A 21,914-nucleotide genomic window follows, 5' to 3' on the forward strand; every position below is an offset into this window, starting at 1 on the left:
TCAGCTCTGAGCAACATGATCTTGTTGAAGATGATTCTGCCCATGGCAGGGATGTTGGGCTGGATGCCCTCCCAGTGGTTTAAACCTCGCTTTCCTGAGGGCGAGTGCTTTGAGGAGCTCAACTCCTGCCCCATGACCGCTTTAAAAGCGGAGCAGGTTGGTGCCCGAAGGTAGCGGAAGGTACCGCTTCCTACCCCTGGAGGAAGCAGCACCTCGCACCGCCGAGCGCCTCTCTTTCGGCCGACTCCCTGGGGAGCGGCGCTGGCCGGGGGCGAGCACTGCCCGAGTCCGGCGGGAACGTGGGCCGAGCGGCAGCGCCTCCGTGCCGGGGCTCCACGCAGCAGCCGGAACCGCCAGGAGGCGCCCTGCGGCCGCCGCCTTCCCTGACGCTCGGGCCGGGCCAGGTCGGGCCGGGCCGGAGGGTCGGCGGCCCGGTCGGCCGCACTCGCGGAGCCCGGGGTGGGGTCCTGTCAGCCGCCGGCAGCGCTCGTCGCCGCTATGAGCGTCGGGCAGGCCGCGGGGGAGGCGGCGGGTGCTGCCTCGCCCTCGGCGCTGCCTAGGGTGCTCTCAGCCCTCTTCTACGGGACGTGCTCCTTCCTCATCGTGTTGGTCAACAAGGCCCTGCTCAGCGCCTACAGGTAAGGGCCGCAGGCTGCGCGGGGCAGCGACGCCTGTGCCGGCCCTGACGCGGCCCGGCCATGTTGCGGGCTGGCGGCGGTGCCGCCTTTCTGTCAGCGGCGGCGAGTTGTGCCTCGGTCCCGGAGCGGAGCAGAGCGGGGTCACCTCGCCCGTTGGGGAAGAGTTCTCACTATCGTAAGCGCAACCCAGGGGGCATCCGTGCCGCTGCGGTCCCGGGGCACCGGCGCATGCCCCTTAACACCGGAGTTGTCGTAAAGTTTGCTGAAACCGAGCTCAGTTTCTCCAGTGTCGGAACCGATTTATACCCAGTTTGTACCACTCTACGGCAGAGTCATTCTTAGGCATGTTATTCAGACACCGCAGTGCTCCCCCTGAAGATCTTTCAAATATTCCCAGCGTCGAGGCTGGAGTTTCACTGGTGGCGCCAGCTCAGAACCAGAGTTTCAAGCAGCTGCTCCTGCCAGTCTCGTTATGGTCCTGCGAGCATCTTTTTTTCTGAGGTAGCCAAAACTTAAACTTCAGAAAACCTCTGAATCGTAAAAACACTGAAGAACTGTCGACTTGACAGGAGGTCCCATACATAATTCTTTCTGTGTTCTTCTCACCCGATCATATTCTTTACGCTAAGAGGTTTGCTTCTGGTTTTTCTGTGGTTTTGATTATTATGAACTAACAATAGGGAAGGAAAAATACCCAACACAAGTAAAGGAAAAATTAAGAAAAAAACTAAATACACCCGTAGAAAAAGTTCACTGCTATTTTCTAACACTCAGTGCTATTTGAACACATAAGAGCCGTATATAACACCTCCCAGAAATCATACTTGAGGCAAGTTGTGATTTTATTTTATAGTTGTTTTCATGAATCTGCAGCTCCCTTCAAATGCCTGGCATACAGGTAGCACATCCAGAAAAGATGGTCAAGGTTGGCATGGCCATCAGTAAGCCTAAACTGTGTATAGAAAGCTTACAGCATTGCTGCGAATGTTTAGGGCTCTGCAAAGCAATAAGTCTGTGTAGTTCAGAAGTGAGTGTGAAGTCTCCATATTTATATTTTGTAGCTGTACAACATGGTTTAGGTGTCACGTGATTACAAGTGGAAGTCTTGTTTCTTCTGCTCTTTTTTTAGTTGTTTGGGCTTTTTTGTTTGTTGTTTTTTTTTGTTTGTTTTTTGGTTTTTGGTTTTTGTTTTTTTTGCTTTGTTTTCACCTTGATACCTCATTTCCTGGAGTCAGTTTTGCTACTGCCCACTTCTAACCCTTTATCTATGTTGTGGCCTTTCTGTTGCAGCTCAGAGCATTTCTTTCTTTTGCTAATACAGTTTTGCTGTCCCAGTGGTGCTCATTTGAGATCTATATTTCTCAGCAGACTGGGCAGTACCATAGCATTTGTTGGTGGATCCTGTGATATACAGGACAACCTCAAAGAGCCTCGGGAATAGATAATTACAAAACTTGTTGTGAATGTGGACCATCTTTAGGTATTTGGAAGTGCAGGTGTGCTCAGAGAATGAAGTGGGTTTCCTTTGGATTCCTTAAATGCAAGTTTGTGTTGTGTCCATCCCTTACAGTGCAGCCCAGCAAAAAGATGTGTGACTCCTGAGAGGCAGCAGGAGGTATTACATTCAGGATGCTTCTTGCAGCGTAAGGGTTTTGGGCAGAGAGATTTCAGACACTGATGATGATGACATAAATCAGCCATCCATTGTAAATAACTTCTTTACTTGTGTTTCAGTATGCATACAAAGAATTAGCAGTTCCTGTCTCACTTTGTTGATTTTTAACTTGATGTTGATACAGGGGAAAAGTGGAGGGGATCAGGTTCTTCATCTGCCTTAGTAAAGTTTCTCCTTTCCTAACATTAAAGTATCTATGCTTTAAAGTAAAGCTAACTGAAGGGGTATGGTAGAAATTTAGCTGTTCTACCATACAATAGATGTTTCTGCAACATTTATCTAGGTACTTTCTTTTGACAAAATTGTATTAGCAATACTGTATTTCGTGTGTTTGGGATGTGGAGATAAGCTTCCAAGTGAGGTAAGTGCGAGAGATTTAACTTACTGTTGTATCTCAGGATGTATTGTGTATATGTGAGACCATTCAAAAAAAACATTGATGTTCTCCAAGCATGATACCTTCACTTACAAATATACCCAAAACTTAGCTCCTTAGAATTATCAGCTGGGCATATGCTGTATTAATCGGATGCGGCTTATGTTTTGCTGCAGAAATAAAATATTAGGACTCTAATAACCATAGCAGTTCCTGAGCTCTTCTGAAAGACTCCAGTCATCCACAATCCACATGTCAGTTGTTGACTTTGGTGTCACATTTAAACTGCTCTTTTTTGTTATTTTGTATTGCTTGGGTTTTTTTTGTTTTTATTTTCCCCATTTCCTCAGTATTAAATATCTGCTTGTACTTTTCAGCTTCCCGTCACCAATGTTTCTTGGAATTGGACAGGTATGTAAAGCAAACTACCTGTATTCATTATATCATAAGTCAAACCAATATTAGCATATATATAAAGGGAAAAATCTTTGTTACACTGCACTGCTTGCCCTGTCTTCTGGATTAGCTATACCATAAAGAAAAGTGATGTGTTTTAATGAGATCAGCAAAATTACAGCTTAAATCTATTCTGGAAGAGATTGTCTGGAAAGAGTCAGGTAAAAAGTCAGGTGAAGGTCTGGAAATGTTAATTATTTCCCCTGATGAGTTCAAGAATGAAGAGATCTGACCTTCTGAACTGCCAAGATTTGTTATAAGAAGTGCATCGATCATTGGCAAGTTCTTGAGCTCTTGTGGGCTCTATGGAGAGCTGTTGCCTCTATTTGTACACAAACTATATGCTTCCTCATAAATCTCTGTCTCCTTTCACAGAAGTTTTCCAGTAGGATAGCCACAGAAGTTTTGGGTTTTTGTTGCTTTATTTGCCCATGGGCAATTGGCAGTACTTCATCAGGAATATGTTTTTTTGTTATTAGTAGGCATTGTAGTTCCAATGTTTGTGTACATGATCCGTAAAGAATAGAACGTGACTCTGCAGAGTGATGGCTGGGAAAGATGGAGCTTTGAATCAAATGTTGTTTAGTCAAATACATTTTAAAAAGAGGATTTATTTTCTGCCAAGGTTATAAGCTAAGGGGTACTAAGGAACAGGTAAAGACCACTGCTTTTTGGTGCTGAAGAGAATAAAATGTCTTGTAAAATCTTTGCTGTATGAGAGAGGGAGAGACAGTTTCACACATCCATACTGCTTAAGGAACCACATACTGTGTTTCAGTGGAAGCCAAAGACTAGAAAACGAGGCAAAACCTTATGTTATGATGATGTGGCTTTGTTTCTTTGCAGAACTCAATGGCACTTCCATTTTTTTTTTTGGTTGATTAATCCTTCCAAGATTTCTTGGAATGGTTTGTAAAGCGTGTACTATGAGGAAAAGCTAATATTTTTTTTTCCTTTGTGTGGGCATCTTACAACTGTGATTGCTCAGATACTCTCCTTCATTCTGTCCATATCATTTATTATTAATTCCTCACACTGTCAGTGGACTGACCAATGTACAATGCCCACTGCACTTTACCAAAGAAGCTGTAGGAGTGTTTCTGCAGACTAAAGAAGACTGCGTGAAAATAGCATGATTATTCCAGGATAGTCTCCTCTTTTATTTTCTCAGCTTCTTCTCAGCATGAATTGCTTTATAGAGTGCTGCTAATTTTCTCAAGTGAGTAAAACATATGTGAATAGTGTACTTTTAAATAAATAGTAGGCAAAATTGCTCAGAAAAAGGGTTATATCACTTTATTCATTGCATGCTCTGTTTTTCATGGAGAAAAGCTGTAATACCATTTGTCAGATGCATATAAAGATTGTGTCTTTATAGTACTTCTTTCATTCATACATTACAGTTTTGCTCTTACATGACTTCTTGGTTTTTCTTTTTGTTTAGATGGCAGCCACTATACTTATTTTGTATGTGTCAAAATTAAATAAGATTGTTCACTTCCCTGATTTTGACAAAAGTATACCTATGAAGGTAAGGATTGGTATTAATAAGAGAGTGTTACCTCTTGTAACAACATTCTTTCTAATGGAGACAAGGAACGAACAAAGAACAGAAAACAGTTTCTCCAGTTTGTTTCTCAAGTGAGTTTTTTTTACCTTTGTTTCATTTAGTATTGGATTTGACCATTTTGGTTTCACTGCAGTATTGTTGCCTTTTGTTTACAGAGAATTCTAGTGCCATTTAGTTATGCAGTACATGGAAAAGCATGCTGTGCCTTTGTACAGCTGCATGAACTCTGTCAGATTCCTGAAGTAGTTTTCTGACTGTATACATTTTCCCATGGGATCAGTGGGAGATCTGTGCTTAAGAAAAAATTATGGACAGAACATGAAAGACATGTGATAAAACAACAGAAAAAGAATATATGGTAGACCAAAACTCCAAACAACAATTGTTTCAAAATATAAGATTTGTGTTCCATAGAAGAGGCAAAATTAATGCTTTTCAAAGTCAGCTGCATTGTGCAGATCTTAAGTGTGTATAATGATCAGGATAGGCAAGATAGAGTATTAGAGAAAATCTTGTATTACTTCATTTTGAGACCTAGGATCTGAAATTACTGTAGCAATAATCCTCATAGATTTTTGCATCCACATGCAGTGTTGCTGGAACTTTATGTTGATGCACAAGCCTGCATATTTATGTCATGCTGCAAGGCACTGGTTAATGTTTGCCCAGAGATACAGAAAGAGTTAGGTCCCACTTCAGGTACCATAGCATTTTAGGCCAGCATCTTCACTGCAGAATCTTGTCTTATTATCAGTGTCACACTTATGAATGTCTCACAACTGTTGGTGAATATTGTATTTACTTAGTGAATGCTGAATTACTTGACATTTCTGCAAACAGAAATTTTGTAGAAATATCTGTAGCATTGGTTATAAAATGGAAATCCTTATGTTTTCCAGAACATGAATGAGGATGGTTTCCCAGTGGGTAGTTTTGAGTTTGGCATATAAACAGCTTGCTGAGACATCAAGAGATTTCTTCCACCTGCACCCTTCCTATCCCAGTACTCACCCTCCCTGCTGTGGCCTTCACTTTGAAATGAGCACAAGGGCATTAAAAAATACAGCACTCACTTTAATTGTCCTAATAATATTGATCCACTGGAAGACTTTCTTGGATGTGCTGGGAGCAGTCAGCAATACCCAGGACTTGGGTATTGCTTGTAGTGCTAAATTTGACTAGTTGCAGTGATTCAGCCAATTGCTTATTGCTGAATTATTTACTTTTTAAAGGACACTTTGACTGTCTCTTTATCCTTTTCACAACATTTGCTATCACTGACATGGTTGCTTTTCATTTCTGAGCTGGTTTATGTCCTCACTGCTTTCAGATAGTTATAAAGTGCCAAAATGCTTATTTTGGTGAGGAACTTTGGAGTTCTTGACCCTTCTTAAAAGTTTCATTGATCTCTGATGTGCTGAATGTTGTGATTTTTCCTTTACAATAGATGAAGTTCAGAGGATAGGGAATGTAATGCCAGCTCTACTTTCTAAATAAAAACATGCAGAAATCTGTATTACAAAATTTCGTTACACAACTCTTTGTTTTCTGGTTTACTTTTACTGTTACCTTCACTTAAAAGTTAACTTCAGTTAACCATAGTTAACTCTTACTGTACTTTCTTCCTCTCTTTTCTCTGCTGTAAAAGAAAGACAGAATTTTTAACATGGATAAAATGCAAACGCTGCCTCTATATGGTTCTCCAGCACACAATGCTTTGAGAAGGCACAGCCTCTAACAGTGTCTCCTGAAGAATATATAAGGACATTGTATATAAGCATATATATGTAATAGCAGGAGCTATTATACATTAGTATGGAGGATCTGTTTTGTCTTTATGCCATTTCAGCTTTGCTCGACTGATAGTGAATGGGACTAGATGTACACACCACCTTTTCCCCAGTGGTTACTTTGGCTGGTTTTACTCTTCTGAAACTTTTCTTTAGCGGGATAATAACAGCTTTTCAACTGCAGCTGCATATTATCTACCAATCCCTGTCTTATGGTACCTTTTCTTAAGGTTCTGAAGTATTGTTACTGCTTCGCTGTATTGTCTTAGGGCCTGTATGTTTCTGTGGGGGTCAATCTCATTATGCCTGAAGCTGGAAATGGTAGAGTTTGATTTTTTTTCCATTATAGTATCTCACATAGCATAATTCATGAGGTAGATCTAAGATGGACTGTCCTCTAGGTGTATTTCACATAGGTATGTGGAATACCTAGGGAAGTATAGCATATATATATATATATAGAAGTATAGCATATATAAAGAGAAGTATAGTACACTTAGAGCTTATTAATTCTTTTATTCCACCTGTTCTTTTGCTTGTTTATTAGCTCTTATTAGTATTACTTTTATACCTAAAATTCACATGTTTGAATGAGTTTTAATTTGAGGATAATTGTAATTAAAATAAAATCAATTATCATTTTTATTAAATTAAATCTGAGTCTCATTAGAGGTAAGCTGTGACTCTTCTAGGCAAGTCAGTGGAGCTGTAGTCATGAATAATCGGTCACATGAATGAGAGCTGTTACCAGCATATTTACATTTTTTCTTTAAAAAACCTTTGCTGCTAAAAGTACATCTGAGATTAAAATTACTGAATTCTATCAAATAAAGTTTCACAACAGGAGCTGAAAACATAATAATCTGAGTTGTGCTTTTAATTTTATCACAGTTGTTTCCTCTGCCTCTGATATATGTTGGAAACCACATAAGTGGATTATCAAGTACTGGCAAACTCAGGTACAGTAAATGAAAGTTATAAACAGACTGTTTGGATTTTACCCTTTTCTTTTTTGGGGGGGTAAAAAGTAAACACTAAAAACTACAACTTATAGGACTATAAGCACTATAGGACTATAAGGACTTAAATAAATATGATTTATGTCTTTCTAAATCCCTGACACAGTTACACATTTCTTACCCAAATGTTTGATCTGTTTACAAGTTGCTTCATTTAAAGGGAGTTTAACTAGGTCTGTACTGACAAAAATCACAATACTTCTTGTGACAAGGAAAGTGCTTTCACATACCCCTCATGCCCAACTGTCTAGCTTTTCCTGGGTGCCCTAACCAGAGACTTTGAAAGCTGTATGAAAGGTGTCTTAGAAAGAAGAAAAATAGGCGAAAGATGTGTAACATGATGTCAGTGCAGGTTATTTAGGACACACCAAGAGATGGGAAAGCTACAGTGTAGTAGGATGGTGGCTGCAGTGCAGTCCTGCTGAGCACCACGAGTAGGTTGTGGGGGGATTGCTCAAGGGGTTGCTGGCTCCTGTGTATCTGGTAACTCTCCATGCAAGTTGCTTCCATGCTAACGCTAAAAACTTGTAATCTATGTAGCAGACATGCTGTAGCGGATTGAATGACCTGATTAGGATGAGGGGCAATGGATTCAAGGTAAAGCCCAGGAAGTTCCACGTCAACATGGGGAGGAGTTTCTTTACTGTAAAGGTTACAGAGCCCTGAAACAGGCTCCCCAGAGAGGTTGTAGAGGCTTCTTCTCTGGAGGCTTTCAAGACCCATCTGGATGCACTTCTGGGTGACCTGCCCTAGTTTTGGTTCTGCTCTGGCAAGGGGGTTGGACTCAATGATCTTCAGCAATCCCTTCCAGCCCCTAACATTCCTGTGATTCTGTGTGATTCTGTGACTACATTTTCATTGGAAAAGTGCAGAAGCAAGATGACAGCACTAGGACTGGAGGATACATCAGTACCATTGTGGTGGTTTCTTGTATCTTATTCCAGCCTTCTGAGGATTTGATAGCAAGCTAAATCAAAACACAGAATTTTGTAGGTCTCAGCATTTTGTAACTTTGAAACGTTAAGCACCTGAGTCTGCAGCTCTCTTGTACACATTCAGAAGTTCTGCTGAAATGAGTGTTCAGGCACACATAAGGATTTCTGCAAGCAATCCATAGAAGCATTTCAGCCTATGTGAATATGGAAGTAATTTCAGTCCTGGAGAAGTTTTTCGATTCATGCATTCTTCTTTCACTTTTTTTCTCTAACTGATTTAAAAAAAAAGTTTATTAGGTTATTTTAAACATAAGCGCACTATCTCCTCCTCCAGTGAGTGACATACTTCTTGTAGATGCACTATTCATAACTGATTTTTATAACAAAAAAGTAAGAATGGCTGCAGTGTTTCTGCCTTTAATATTTTGTTACGTTGTGTTTTGTTATAGTAGGCAACATTGGTTTACATAATGGAATTTTCCACCTCCTTTTTGTTGTCTGTAAGTTGTAGGTGATCCTATGCATAACTTCAAAATGTCTTTTGTAAAGTAGTTAAATTCTGTGTTAGGATTTGTATTGTTTATGCATGCATTTGCTAGTAGTTAACTTAAACAAAGGGTTCCATCCATGCTGTCAGATTTCCATTGTGCCAGGTGCAAATGTTTTCTCATTAATCAAAAAGGTCTCCACCTGTATCACTTTGTGGAGATCAACAATATAGCTGTTTGTTTGGTAGCTGTAGCTGGTCCCACCTTTGATGGTTTTTGTACTTTCTATTATTTTATTCTTGTGGATTAATTTTACTTTTTTTGAAGTACAGCTTGTTTAGTAGGCATGTTTACTTTGTGTTTTACGTCTATTACATGTTTTCAGAAACAAATTTATTGTGTGTCCTTTACAATAGATATAATTTTTACTTATTCTGACTGAATTCTACTGGAAGAATTATTCATAGGGGCGATGTTAGGCAGAAAATAGCTTTTGTATTTCATTTCACTGATACAGAGGGGCCTTTTAGAGGGGATCTAGTTACATTGTTTTACTAACTGGCAAATACTGTTCTTTTGCAATGATTTGGTTATCTAATCTGCCTTTAATGTCAAACTGACATTTTTAATGTATGCTAGGTAGCTGGGACTTTATTTTTGTTGCTTATTGTTGGACTAATGGTTCCATCCTCTGCTTAGTAATGTTAGATAAGAATTAAAATGTAAAAATAATATTAATCTGATGCTGTGATTCGATTTTTTTGTGTGTGTGTTTTTCTTGACAGTTTGCCGATGTTTACGGTGCTCAGGAAGTTTACCATTCCACTTACTTTACTGCTGGAAATCATCATACTTGGGTGATCCTTTGCCTTTTGTTTTTGTTTTCATTTATTATGCCTTTATTTTAGATCATGCCAAATGAATTATTTGTGATATCTCACCAGAATATTGAATAAGTGCTTTTTACTAAGGAACAGAAAAAAACCCCAAAGAAAGTGCTGTTATGTAGCTTTTTTTTTAAAGACACAGTTGCCTGCACTTTTACAGGTGCAGGTAAAATATTCAGCTTACTCTTATTAACATAGGTAATTTTCTTGACTGTTGCACAGAAGTCAGGTAAGCACAGCAGAACTCAGACCCTTCTTTTAGTGATTATGATTTGTGTCTCATCTTGGAGGCCCCTAAGCTGTCAAACACACAGATATTTATGTCTCAAAATAGGGATATGTCTCAAACCAGAAGGCAGTCTGCTTAAGTAAAATGGCTTTCTGGATCAAGTCTAAAAACATACTCATTTACTGAAGCAAAATGTTGTCTAAAAGTGTGCTGTTAGATCAGGAAACTCCTTAATTATTTTATCAAGAAATTAAGAATTGTACACTACTGCAGCTTGCATTTACTAGTTTCAGTGGCACTGATGTGGAAGAACAGGAATATAAATACATCGTACTTTATCACAATCATAGTTATATCCAGACAGCTTATGTTTGGCTAAGGCAAAGTAGCAAGGGAAGAAGCAGCTGAAACCAGACAACACAAAAGTCATAGTCTGTGCCAGAGCTTTTCAAAAAGCCTTCAAGTAGCCTGGCATCTTCCTTTGGCTGAAGCAGCTGCTCAATGTGATTCATATGTGGGGTTGCTCCAGGATTCCTTTCTTGCTAGAAATTCTCACAAGGACACCAGAACTTGCCATGTACTCCTGTTGGTCTGAGACCTCTCGCAGGCAACGGACAAAAATATGAGTCAGTGAGACTGTCGTCAGTTCTCAGCTGGGCTGTGACAGTGTGGTGCATGAGAGCAAGAAACATCCTACCCCGTGGCAAGTTGAAAAGCAGAATTCTGTATTTGTACAGACTGCTGCACACTGTATTTGCTCAGGGCTTGAAAGGAAAGTATTCCAGTGAGTCTGTGCTGGCTTGCCTCAGGATTTGAGAAGCATTGAAAGTTTGGGTTGTTACTATTGAGATTCATTATCATCAAAGCATAATATACACAGAGAGGGTATACAGCTTTTTGAATCAGACAGTGATCCACATCTGTGCTCCTTTGACACCCAGGATTTCTCTGAGAGTATTGTGCATTTTATTTTGATGGCTCTTTTCTCACAGGCCAGCTCAAAGCTGGGGGCTGACCAGAGAGAATGACTAGGGGAATGTCTGTAAGGCATGTTGGCCTACAGTGCAAAAAAGGCTTAAGGCACTTCTAAATTAAGTAATACAGTTACAAGAAGCAGAAAAGCTTTACAGAATGCTTTTACCTACTCCATGGCTGTGCAAATGTGCTGAAAAATATAGTAAATTTCTGTTCTTTCCTCTCTATGTACAAGGTTTCAATTAGATTTAAAAAATAAGTATCTATTCGAAAAATAGCACAGATAGTGTGCTGTACAGCATATTCCCCAAGAAAGGTAATATGAAAAGTGATACAAGAGATGTGTAGTGATTTTCCCTTATTGGATTGCTGGAAGACACTGAAATACTTCCATTATCACTAGTACACAGTGAATTACAGTTTGTTTGAACCCTGTTACTTTAAACCTTTAATCTTTACTCTTAAATTTATCTAGTACCAGAATGCTCACAATGCGTCTTTCAACTTCTGTTCTCAGGCCAAAGTCTGACAGCACAGCATGTAGTCAATTGCAACTTCTGTAACGTTATAAAGACTGTGACCTCTTGTTAAATGTTCTGTTCTAATTACTTTGAAAGTTTTCAGGAAGACAGCTATTTAATTTCCTTTTTAAGTAATGAAAATGTGAACTGTCTAATTTTTCTTTACAGGAAACGATACCCACTGAGTATTATAGTCAGTGTATTTGCCATAATTCTTGGGGCTTTCATAGCAGCTGGGTAAGGTTTTCATCTGTTACATGAAGCCATATTATGAGAAAAAGGACAGCAGGAGGATTTTCTTCCTTGCTAAGTGCTAAGTAAACTTGAGATGAGCTACCGTGAATTAAGTTAATTTGGAAAATCTTTCTACAGACATCATTGGGAGGTGCAGGAATACAGAAGGAAAAATATACCTCCAGCTGGAAGTATTTGGGTGCTTCTTTTTTCCTCAGACTTTCCATGCTTGCGAGATCATAAATGAATCTAATTAACACTGTGTGAAGAATGCTGCTTGGGTATCATATTATCAGTGTAGTTTAATAATCTTCGAAAAGTATGTTCTTGTTCTGGGTAGAAAGGCTGATCTTTTGGTTGTCAAAGATTTTTGACTTAGGCAAAGATTTTTGACTATTTTTAAATCACATTTAACAAACCGAAATGTGAGATTAAGTTCACAAAGCACTCATATGTCAATCTTTTGTGTTTATTTTGTTTGGCTAGTCTTTTACTTAACTTGAAATTTGATGTTACTTCTTGCTTCTTGGCTTTACTGTGTACAAAGGTAAATAATTGCCATGTGATCTTACTTTATATTAGAGATATAGACTATTGAATGAATTACCCTATCTCCAAAACAGAAAGGATTACAATATGTCTGGTTTTTCTCTAAAAAAAAAGGAGTCATATTTTATTCCCTAGCTGCTTTCTGTGTTAAAAGAAGTAGATAAGTATACTTACGAATAATGTGACAGGTTGTCAGGATTGAGAGAGATGGAATTTCTCATAGAATGAAAGCTGAATGTTTCCTGACACTTCAGCACTGTGTTTTGGAAGTTCTCTAATGACTTGTTTGTGAGGGTCCTGTGACTGGAGAAATGTAAAGCACCTTGACTTAGAAAGAAGGCTTAAAGCAACATCTGTAAGTTGCTGGGGTTGCATTTCCTCATTTATGATATTTCTCTAGGAAAAGAAGGTATGCAATGAATTGTGTACTGTTAACTGATTTACAATATAATTATTTCCCAGGTCTGATCTGTCTTTTAATCTGGAGGGCTACACATTTGTATTGCTAAATGATATCTTCACAGCAGCAAATGGAGTTTACACAAAGCAGAAAATTGATCCAAAGGTAACTTTGGGGTGATTAGGTTGAATTTAATGTTGTAACAACGTACTAACCGTGGGTTACTTATTACATGACTTGATGAACATACAGTTGTGAACTAGTTAATTCATTTACTCTCGCATTCCAGTTTTTATGTGCGTTCTTATCACAGCACCCTGGGAAAAATGTGTTTTAGGTATCTGAGGCCAGGCTTAGATGAACCTTTTCATAGGCATTTTATTTTTTCACACGTATTTCAGGCAGAGTTTTTAGTGTATTAAAAATATTAGATTTGGAAAAAAAATTTCAAACCAAAAGCATGTATTTTATCTGTACCTTTATGCATATATCTAGGGAAGGCGACTTTTTGACTAGAAATATGCTTGGAGTGAGGTTTATGTAAAATAAAGAGGAACAGAGACCTGGCTATTTTGTACCAATAATATCTGATATCTTTTTTGGCTACCTTAAAGCATTGTTACATGATACTTTGTGTAAACATGGAGCAGACTGTTCTTCAAATACAGTGCCATAAGAACATACCAGGATGTAGCAAAGAGCGGTCTTGGAGACACTAGATAGAGGTTTTGTCACTGACTTTTGTGGCTCAATCTATGCAGTGGCAATGTATATCTTTATTTTAATAATCTTAGGAGTTGCGTTGAATCCAGACTCCATATTTTTGTTTTTGAGAAGCACTTAATGGCCTCACAGATTTATGCAAAATATGGGGTTTCAATTCAAAGCAAGAGATTTGTTGTATAGCATGGGAGAATCTGGAGGAAGGGAGGACTGCTTTTTTGTTACCCTAATATTCTACCTTTGTGTTACACAAGTTAACCAACAGGAATATGGCATCCCTCAAGTTGCTTGAACTTACATCAGATACCAGGGATTACAGGTGCTCTGTTGAGGAGTCAGGCTTAATTTTACTCTCTGCTGTCCCCAGTAGCTGACCTGTGCTTTTGTGGTTAATTTGCAGTAAATTAAATTAGTCCTTTAGCCAGGCAGACGCTTACCTGCAGGCTTAACACAAGCAGTTCTGAATTCATGTCCTGGGAATTTTCTGACTAGCTGTGTTGTATGGAAACTTTACAAAGCAAATCAGAACAGTAAATATTCTGCTGAACATACAAAGTGACTGAAATAGAAACTCAACTCAGTACTGAACACTGAATCCAGTGATCACAATCTTGTATTTTAAGTTGAAGTGTATTGTCTTGTTTGCTCATTGACAATAATGACAGAATGATTGCCAGAGTAATATTTAATATTTTGCTTCCAAATGGTTTGTAATTCCGAACACCATGTTTCACTTTTTGCAGGAGTTGGGAAAATATGGTGTCCTTTTCTATAATGCTTGTTTCATGGTGATTCCAACAGTTATTATTAGTTTTTCTACTGGAGACTTTCAGCAGGTAAGGAGCAGTATTTCATAACTCAGACTATTAATGGTATTTTGTTCGGTTTATTCAGCTGGGGGTGGTTTTGGTTTTGGTTTTTTAAAGAATTCTAGAGAGTTTAAAGAGATTTGTAACACTATGTTAGTCACTAGTGTTTGAAGTATGTGACTTGGACTTCACAGGTGAGAACTTGTAATTATTCACTGCGAGGAGAAGCTTAAACTGTGTGTTAGCCCTGGTATGAATCTTTGATTAAAAACTAAAGTACAACTGGGGACTTTCAGTGACAACGTGATTTGCAGAGTGTGATTTGCCACATACTCTAAAGTGAGATAAATACCAAACCAGACAATTTCCAGTCCTTCTCTCATTTTGATGCATAGGACAGATTCCAGTTTTATTTCAATCTAGTTTAGTAACCTACATTTTACTTTCTTACAGAACAATGGCATGAGTCTCCATAGCTAATTGTAATACAATGTAATATTGTAGGCACTATGTCCTGGCACATAAACTATCAGACCAGGAGGTTTATGATGTTTTTCTGGCTCCCTCATACACTTGCTGAGTCGCCTTTTTCTCAACAGTAAAATTAGTTTGGAGATTCATGTTTTCTTTTGGAAATATTTGAGATTGGCCACTGAAAATTATTACAGAGTTTGTGAGTGTCGTAAGTTGTTCCACTGTTTTTTATGTGTTTTGCATGTATGTTGTTGTGCCCTGTACTCACATCATTTTGTCGGTCAGTTCTTAAAATTCTGCTTTAAGTGGAAAAAACTGTCATTCCCTGAAAAACAAGGGGTTTAGTTTTGCTCTGGATGTGAAATCTCTTCTTGTGAGGCCAGTCTGTCTTGACATTAAAGCAGCTTAGGAAAATGTAGCTGATGCCCTTCCTGGCAGACTTAGAAGGGGCCAGCTTTGTGTGGTGTCAGTAAGGTTTCAGCTGGTTTCCCAGCATTCATGGCTGGAGGCATTTTGGGAGAACTGAGCAGGGAAGTTGCTAGATTTATTCCATGACAGAGACAGAATACATCGTGCCCACACATTGACTTGACACAAACAATTCATTGCTCACTTGCCTGAAAAAAAACTAGAAATGCAGAGTGCCTATTGTGCGTATGCATTTGCTTGGTCACTTAATATTAAAAGTACCATTAAATGATTTAGCAACTAGCATCAGGTTGGTGCACAGAGATTAAACCAAAGAAAAATGATAAAAAATGGAAAAATACTGATGAAAAATCAATATACAGTATATCAATGTAATATTTAGCAGATTTTCAGGCTGGAGAAGGACCCTAGCAGAGGTTATGCTTTGATCTATCACAGACAATGCACAGTGTGTACCTTCTGCTGGTCAAAATATGAGTGCCCTGTCTCTGTGGTCAGGAAATTGCTTCAATTCCTCTGGCTCTATCCAGAGCTGTAGCTACCTCATCTTGCACATGTGCAGAGTGTGAGTATTGCAGTTACTCACTTGTCCTTCACCAGCTGCCTGACAGAGGACAGAGAAACCTCATATAGTGGAACAGAAATGAAGCCCCAGGATGTCTCTTTGTAAGACTTTGCAACTTGTTGTTGCATACCAGCACGATTGTAGCAGGACAGAGCTGCCCAAGGTCTTTTTATTACCACAGATGCTGGAGGCTCAGGTAGACACAGCTCAGTGTGGACTAAGAGCCTTTATCCCATTTCTCAGGGATGTTTTCAGCCTTTGCTGACTTGTCTGCGGATACGTGTGGTTTTAAACTATCCAGATTAAAACAAGGCATATCCTGGTGATGCAAGAGAACCTGTGGCAGGTCTTCTAGTGATTGTTGTGTGGTACTGTTTGCTGCACATCACTGAGGAGCAGGCTTCAAAGTGATTTAGCCTTTTTATTGGCCGATATCTCTGATGAGAGACATTAGTAATGCTTATTTTATCTACATTTGAGCTCAAAAATTCAGGCTCAAACCTTGAACGCTGTTCATGAATGAATCTGTGATATGAAGTAGATTTCAAGGAGATCATATGTTTGCTTGCTTTTTTCTCTGGCTGATAAATACACAGAACTATTTGTTGTGAAGTACTAATTGCACTGTTGATGTCTGCATCAATAAATATATGAATAGAGATTCTCTGTATTGTCTTTGTATCCATTATTTGCAGCATGCTGTTATATATCTGCACTGCTGTATATGTTAAAAAAATGTTTCTAGGTATCACAGGTGCTGTCATTCTATTACCTCAAGTTAAATGCATCAAACTGTTTCCATGTGTAATATAAGCATTTTTAAAATTATAATATGAATAAAATGTATTTTATGATTTTACACATTTTCATATTTTACACAAACATATTTTTCATATTTCACATACACATATTTTATATGTTTTTACAGTTGATTATACAGCATGTATTGCTCTCTCACTCTTTTTTCATTTTCTGTTTTGTTTTTTTTTTCTAATAGGCAACACGTTTCCAGCACTGGACAAATTTTTTATTTGTCTTTCAATTTCTTCTTTCCTGCTTATTGGGGTAAGGACATAGAGTAATCAAGTAAAATATTTTAATAAAAATATTTTTTATACTGCAAATCTCAAATCGGTAGTAAGACTCACTATTAAGTTATGTTAAAATTCAAAGAAAATATATTTTTTCCCCAGGCTTCTGTGTTTTAAGTATTTCTAGTGGTCTAAATAACTGTTTCAGTATTATCTGTGTTGATGACTTCCGAAGTACAGTAGTCAACAACATGACATTTAGCTTTTTACTCTCTGCACTCAATATCTCTCTGCTGGCTGTCTTTTCTCATTATTTAATTTCTTTGCAGTTAATAATGTGTCAGTATAGGAACTGTTTCAGTGCATTTGTTCTTTAAAGTTCCCAGAAAACTATGGGATACTCAAAAGTTATCAAACAATGCTTTGTTCCTGTTAGAACTGCAGAGTCAAAGCAAGAACAAAAACACAAGTCCAGTCCTGTTCTGTTCTTTCACAAGTCACCGAGGCCTCAAACTGACATTTAAGGGGCACAAAAAGTAGGGATGAGTCTGCTAGAACTCTGGCATGCACATTTTAACATGTATTTTGACTGCTCTGTATATTCATTAACTTAAAGTTCAGATCCATTAAGACTTTTTTTTGGGTTTGGTTAAGTGCGGTTGTAGATCCTAGCAAAATCATGATCCAGAAAATGTTGAACATTTCAAAATATTGCTTAACTTCTGAGCTTCCTGGAATGAATTTATAAAATTTTCTCCTTTGCTTTATTTAGGTTTCTGTTGATGTATTCTACTGTCCTTTGCAGTCATTACAATTCTGCACTCACAACAACAGTAGTTGGTGCCATCAAGGTGAGTTATGGATTCAAGGCAGATGAGAATGCTTAAAAAGACAGGGAGGAGCATTGCCTCAGCAATAATCCTGATTATGCTTTGAGCTGGAAACTCGAAATGTGAGCTAATACTGCTACAGTACTTGGTTAATATGTTTTGGAGATTCAGACAACAAAGTGACCTTGTTTTCTTCCACTGAAACTTGGATATACTCTAGAAAGCAGTAGGAGTACTGATTTATTTTTATTTTTCATACAGAATAAACTTGAATCGCTTTAATTAAAAGATGTCCTGTAACCACATTTCATCAGGTACTGTCACCTGCTTCTGTTACTGTTCAGGTTCCTATGAGTTAGTCAAGGTAGCCTGGTGCAAATGCATTCCAAACTGGTACAGACTAACCCACTTTCACTTTGGCCTGAACTGCTTTCCATGGCTGCTCATAAAAAGGACATTCGGAGATAGATAATAACAGCTAAGCTGTAGTAAGGAGTTTATTGCTTTGCAGTTAACTGCTTGTGTCTCTGAGTGAGAACTTGTATGCTAGCTGGATGGGCTATTTAATTTTGGCTTGGTTGTGGTTTCATTCCGGTTAATCTGATCAACACCAAACCACGCCTGTCTTAAAAACTGAACTTGGTATCCTTGCAGTCTGTTTTTTCTAGCACAGTTTAATTAAGACCAATGCAACTTCCCCTGTGTTGATGAGGCCAGCATGTCTGAGCTTGAGAAGATCACTGACTGTGCAATCACCTCTTTGTAGGCCGTTTTGGAAAGAAGGATGGAGCTGGAAGCTGGAAGGCTTTTAGCAAAACTTAGCTAAAAACCTTAGCTTTTAACTAAAACTTAGGCCAGACAACTATCAGAATTCAAAGTACTTTAGGCACAGAAATAACAATCTCCCATTTCAAGGGTGCTCCATTTTGTGGATGATTCATATCACAGAATAGCATGGAGGAAAATTATACCTCCAGCGTAGCAAAATCCACAAAAAGACAATGGTACTTCTCTTTTTACAGTTGTTTTTATGAAAACCAGGAAAATTAATCTAGTAGTTTTCATTCTGTTGTCCTGAAAGTGTTACTTTAAGTTTTATATGCCTGCATTGACCCATGAAGATAGATCAACACTAGTGTTATTTTTCTCAGTAATAACGAGTCTTTGAGATGTTTTGCACAGCTTTAAGGTGGAGAAGCACTTTATGATGCTGTAGTCCTCAGTAGAAATTGGTAGAAACTACACCATTGTCCCAGCTAACTGCTAAAACATTTGAACCCAATGAAGCGTTGGGAAAAGTGATCACACAGTTCTATAGCTTTCCTTATGTCTATAGGGGACAAGTTTCCCAAAAGTTGATGTGGGAGGAGTACAATCTTTAAAATGTTCCTGCCTTGAATTTGAACCAAGTGCTTTCAGTGTACATTTAGTTGGCACAAAGTAAGGAAGTAATTCTTCTAAAGCAATAGTAAAAAGCTTTTATTTTAACTTTAAAGGGTAATTTTTATACTTCAGAAACGCAAACCTGCTTTCAAGAAATAAGATTTGAGATGAACATTCCAAAGGTTAAAAAGAAGTTTTGTGAAGAGAGTGGTTAACATAGCTCCATTTTAGTAATTTTATTATTCTGTTTCACTGTTACACTACCCACAAGGCTATATGAAACATCCAATGAAAATAATTTAAATGCTGATTTTTAAGAGTGGCCAGCAACAGTATATAGCCTTTCCTTAGAAAAAGAATTTAACTAGTGCCATTTATATTCTAGGAGATGAAAACTGACTTCAATAAATGCATGCTTTTTGTTTCCTTTCAGAATATATCCATTGCTTACATTGGAATGTTGATTGGTGGAGATTACATATTCTCTGTATTAAACTTTATAGGTCTAAATATTTGGTGAGTGGAATTTGAATGGATTTTATTTGCCAAAGCTGAAGATTTCTTAGTGATATATAATTTTATGTTTTATTTGATTTGGCTCACTTGGATGATGCAGTTGTGAGATTACTGGACTGAGGACATACTGCCTCAGGATGAAAAGTTCATTACAGTTAGTTGTATCTTTTGATGTCTCTTTTCAGATGTTGACTCTTACTATGATAAGATCTTAACTATGGAAACATGGTAGCATTTTTACTGTGTGTGGTTCTCCTTTTATGAGCAGAAGTTCTGATCTGCAAGGCTTCCAAATGAAAGCCAGGTGGTGAAGTGAGAACACTGACTAAATGAGTTGTGCCCCTTGAGTATGAGTTATGACTTGCAATAGTTTTTTGGTTTTTTTTTTTCTTTCTTGTTTTTTTGGTTTTTTTTTTTTTTTTGTTTCATTTTTTGGGGTGTTTTGTTTTGTTTTGTTTTGTTTGGATGAACTGTTACATATGTTTGTATGAATCTGTTGGAGCAATAGATAATTGATCTTCACCTACTCAGAACTTGCATATGGCTTGCATAGCCATGAGGCACTCTTGATTTATGGTAGTTGCCATTCTTTAATCCTTTGGAAGGAAAGGTACATACCTATAAAATGGCATATACAACATCAAATATCTGACACCCGTGTTCATTCTTTTTTCTCTAGTATGGCAGGAGGACTGAGATACTCATTTTTAACCTTAAGAGGAAACAGCAAGCCTGCACAACCTGGGGATGAAGAGAATGCACTTACAGAGTTGAAGAGTTAGCCACAATGGCTACCTTGAAAGAGACTGAAGATACAAGTTTGTTCAGCATTGCTGAGAACTTAAATAAGAATATACTGGAACATATATGGAACAAGAAAAAAAAATCTACCTCAGTTTCACAGATGGGCACACAACTCATTGGTTCAGAAATATTCTTGTACACCATGTTTTTCACATGTGGACAAGTTTAATTTTAGCCTTTTTTTAATTCAACCAACAAATTTGTAGGAAGGAATGCCACAGGCATATATCAAGTAGTGAATTTCTTCATTTACCTGTATCTTGGTGCTGTTTGTTCTGTTTCAGTGCCTGCCAGTACTCTCTGAGGAAAACTGCCTGTAAAGATGATGAAGCTTGATTCACCATTGCCTTATATGATGTGCAATCCTTGGTATCAGATGAAAGATACTAGTGATCCAGAATGATTTCACATTTGTATTTGCTCTTGTGCAAGTGACTGTAGAACATATGGGACAAAGAATTGTGCCCCTAGGTTGTTACCTGTGTAAATGTTAACTGAAAAATTCAGGACATGGCATAGTGTATTTGATATGCACTATGAAGAAAATCTCTTTCAATCTTCTCCTCATCTTCAGTAACATCATAGTGTTCTACAGTGATTGTCACTGTTATAAGTGAACCCTTGTAACTTTGTTGTAGAATTAAGGAGAGAAGGAAGTGTAGAGAATATTTTTTTATATTTAAAAAGATTTTTGAGCTGGTACCAAACAAGTGATTAGGATAGATAACAAAGATAAATATATTTTTGTTTAGGTATATTAATCTTTTTGTTTCACAGTCCCTTTTAATGCTGCAGAGAAGTGATGCTACTATACAGAAACTACAAGAGGGGAAACTTGTTGATACATGGAAGACTAATTTGTTTAAATGAGGAGAAAGTATCATTGTTTCATGTCTTAATTGTGCAGTGAAAATTTATCTGGTATTAATGCTTAAAATTCAGAACAAGGAATAAACAAACCCTAGGGGTTGCTGCAGTGGGCCTGGCTGGTCCAGTGGTTAAAAAAAAATAAATATCTAAGGTCTGGAGTCTGATATCTGCTCTATGTCTTTATTTCTTTCTCTAAAAATACAGTTGATAATGCTTACCTGTGTCTATGAATATATAGGAGTAGTCTTTAAAAACACTAGAAACATTGCAGCACTGGAGTACAATAAAGTTACTTATCTTGGTAAAGCAAGATTTTTTAAAAATAGTTGAATCAAAAGAAGATTTTAGAAGACCATGACATGGGACCAGCATGATCTAATGACTTGTTTCATCCTTGCCTGAATTAAAATCTACTAAATCTGTAAAGCACTACTCTCTTGTGTATCAATGTGAATTGCTGTACTGGATTAGATTTAAGACACATGAGAAGCTTCAGGGAATAACTCAGCTGCCCACTATCTGTGTGAGTTTGAGTGGCGAGAGGAGGAGTGACTGAAGATACAGAAAATGGAATCCAAAGGCTCAGTCAAAAAGAAAACAAAAGTCTGGGCCGTTCAGTTTCTCACAGATGGGTAAGGGATGTGACTTTCATTTTCTGCCTGTTGAAGAGCTGGGAAGGGGTTGCTCCAACTTTAGAGAAATACTCGGGTTTTAGAGATTTCCTTTATCCTTAAAAAA

The 21,914-nt window shown here is 38.0% G+C and overlaps 1 protein-coding gene across 6 annotated transcripts; it reads left to right on the forward strand.

Moving 5' to 3' along the window:
• The first annotated feature begins 433 nt into the window (after positions 1-433).
• On the forward strand, positions 434-21,261 carry SLC35D2 (solute carrier family 35 member D2). Of its 6 annotated transcripts, none has more exons than XM_030467947.1 (13): positions 588-638; positions 3,067-3,100; positions 4,317-4,364; positions 4,590-4,676; positions 7,397-7,464; positions 9,733-9,804; positions 11,728-11,796; positions 12,805-12,907; positions 14,209-14,301; positions 16,740-16,807; positions 17,546-17,624; positions 19,420-19,502; positions 20,182-21,261. In XM_030467947.1, exons 4-13 carry the CDS (start codon positions 4,590-4,592, stop codon positions 20,282-20,284), a joined length of 825 nt encoding a protein of 274 aa, XP_030323807.1. In that variant the 5' UTR covers positions 588-638; positions 3,067-3,100; positions 4,317-4,364; the 3' UTR covers positions 20,285-21,261. The 6 variants fall into 6 exon arrangements, with proteins under 6 accessions (XP_030323803.1, XP_030323806.1, XP_030323804.1 ...); XM_030467948.1 differs by having other exon boundaries at positions 617-638; positions 4,296-4,364; XM_030467943.1 differs by lacking the exon at positions 4,317-4,364 and having other exon boundaries at positions 434-638.
• Positions 21,262-21,914: the final 653 nt, after the last annotated feature.

This window comes from Calypte anna, chromosome Z, assembly GCF_003957555.1.
Source record: "Calypte anna isolate BGI_N300 chromosome Z, bCalAnn1_v1.p, whole genome shotgun sequence".
Classification (NCBI taxonomy): domain Eukaryota; kingdom Metazoa; phylum Chordata; class Aves; order Apodiformes; family Trochilidae; genus Calypte; species Calypte anna.

What these genes read in the sequence shown, in the direction of transcription:
- SLC35D2 (XM_030467943.1), top strand. Translation starts at nt 499, where the DNA reads ATGAGCGTCGGGCAGGCCGCGGGGGAGGCGGCGGGTGCTGCCTCGCCC. An exon ending in GCCCTGCTCAGCGCCTACAG is followed by an intron (nt 639 to 3,066) that starts GTAAGGGCCGCA and finishes TGTACTTTTCAG; the next exon opens with CTTCCCGTCACCAATGTTTC. An exon ending in ACAAAAGTATACCTATGAAG is followed by an intron (nt 4,677 to 7,396) that starts GTAAGGATTGGT and finishes ATTTTATCACAG; the next exon opens with TTGTTTCCTCTGCCTCTGAT.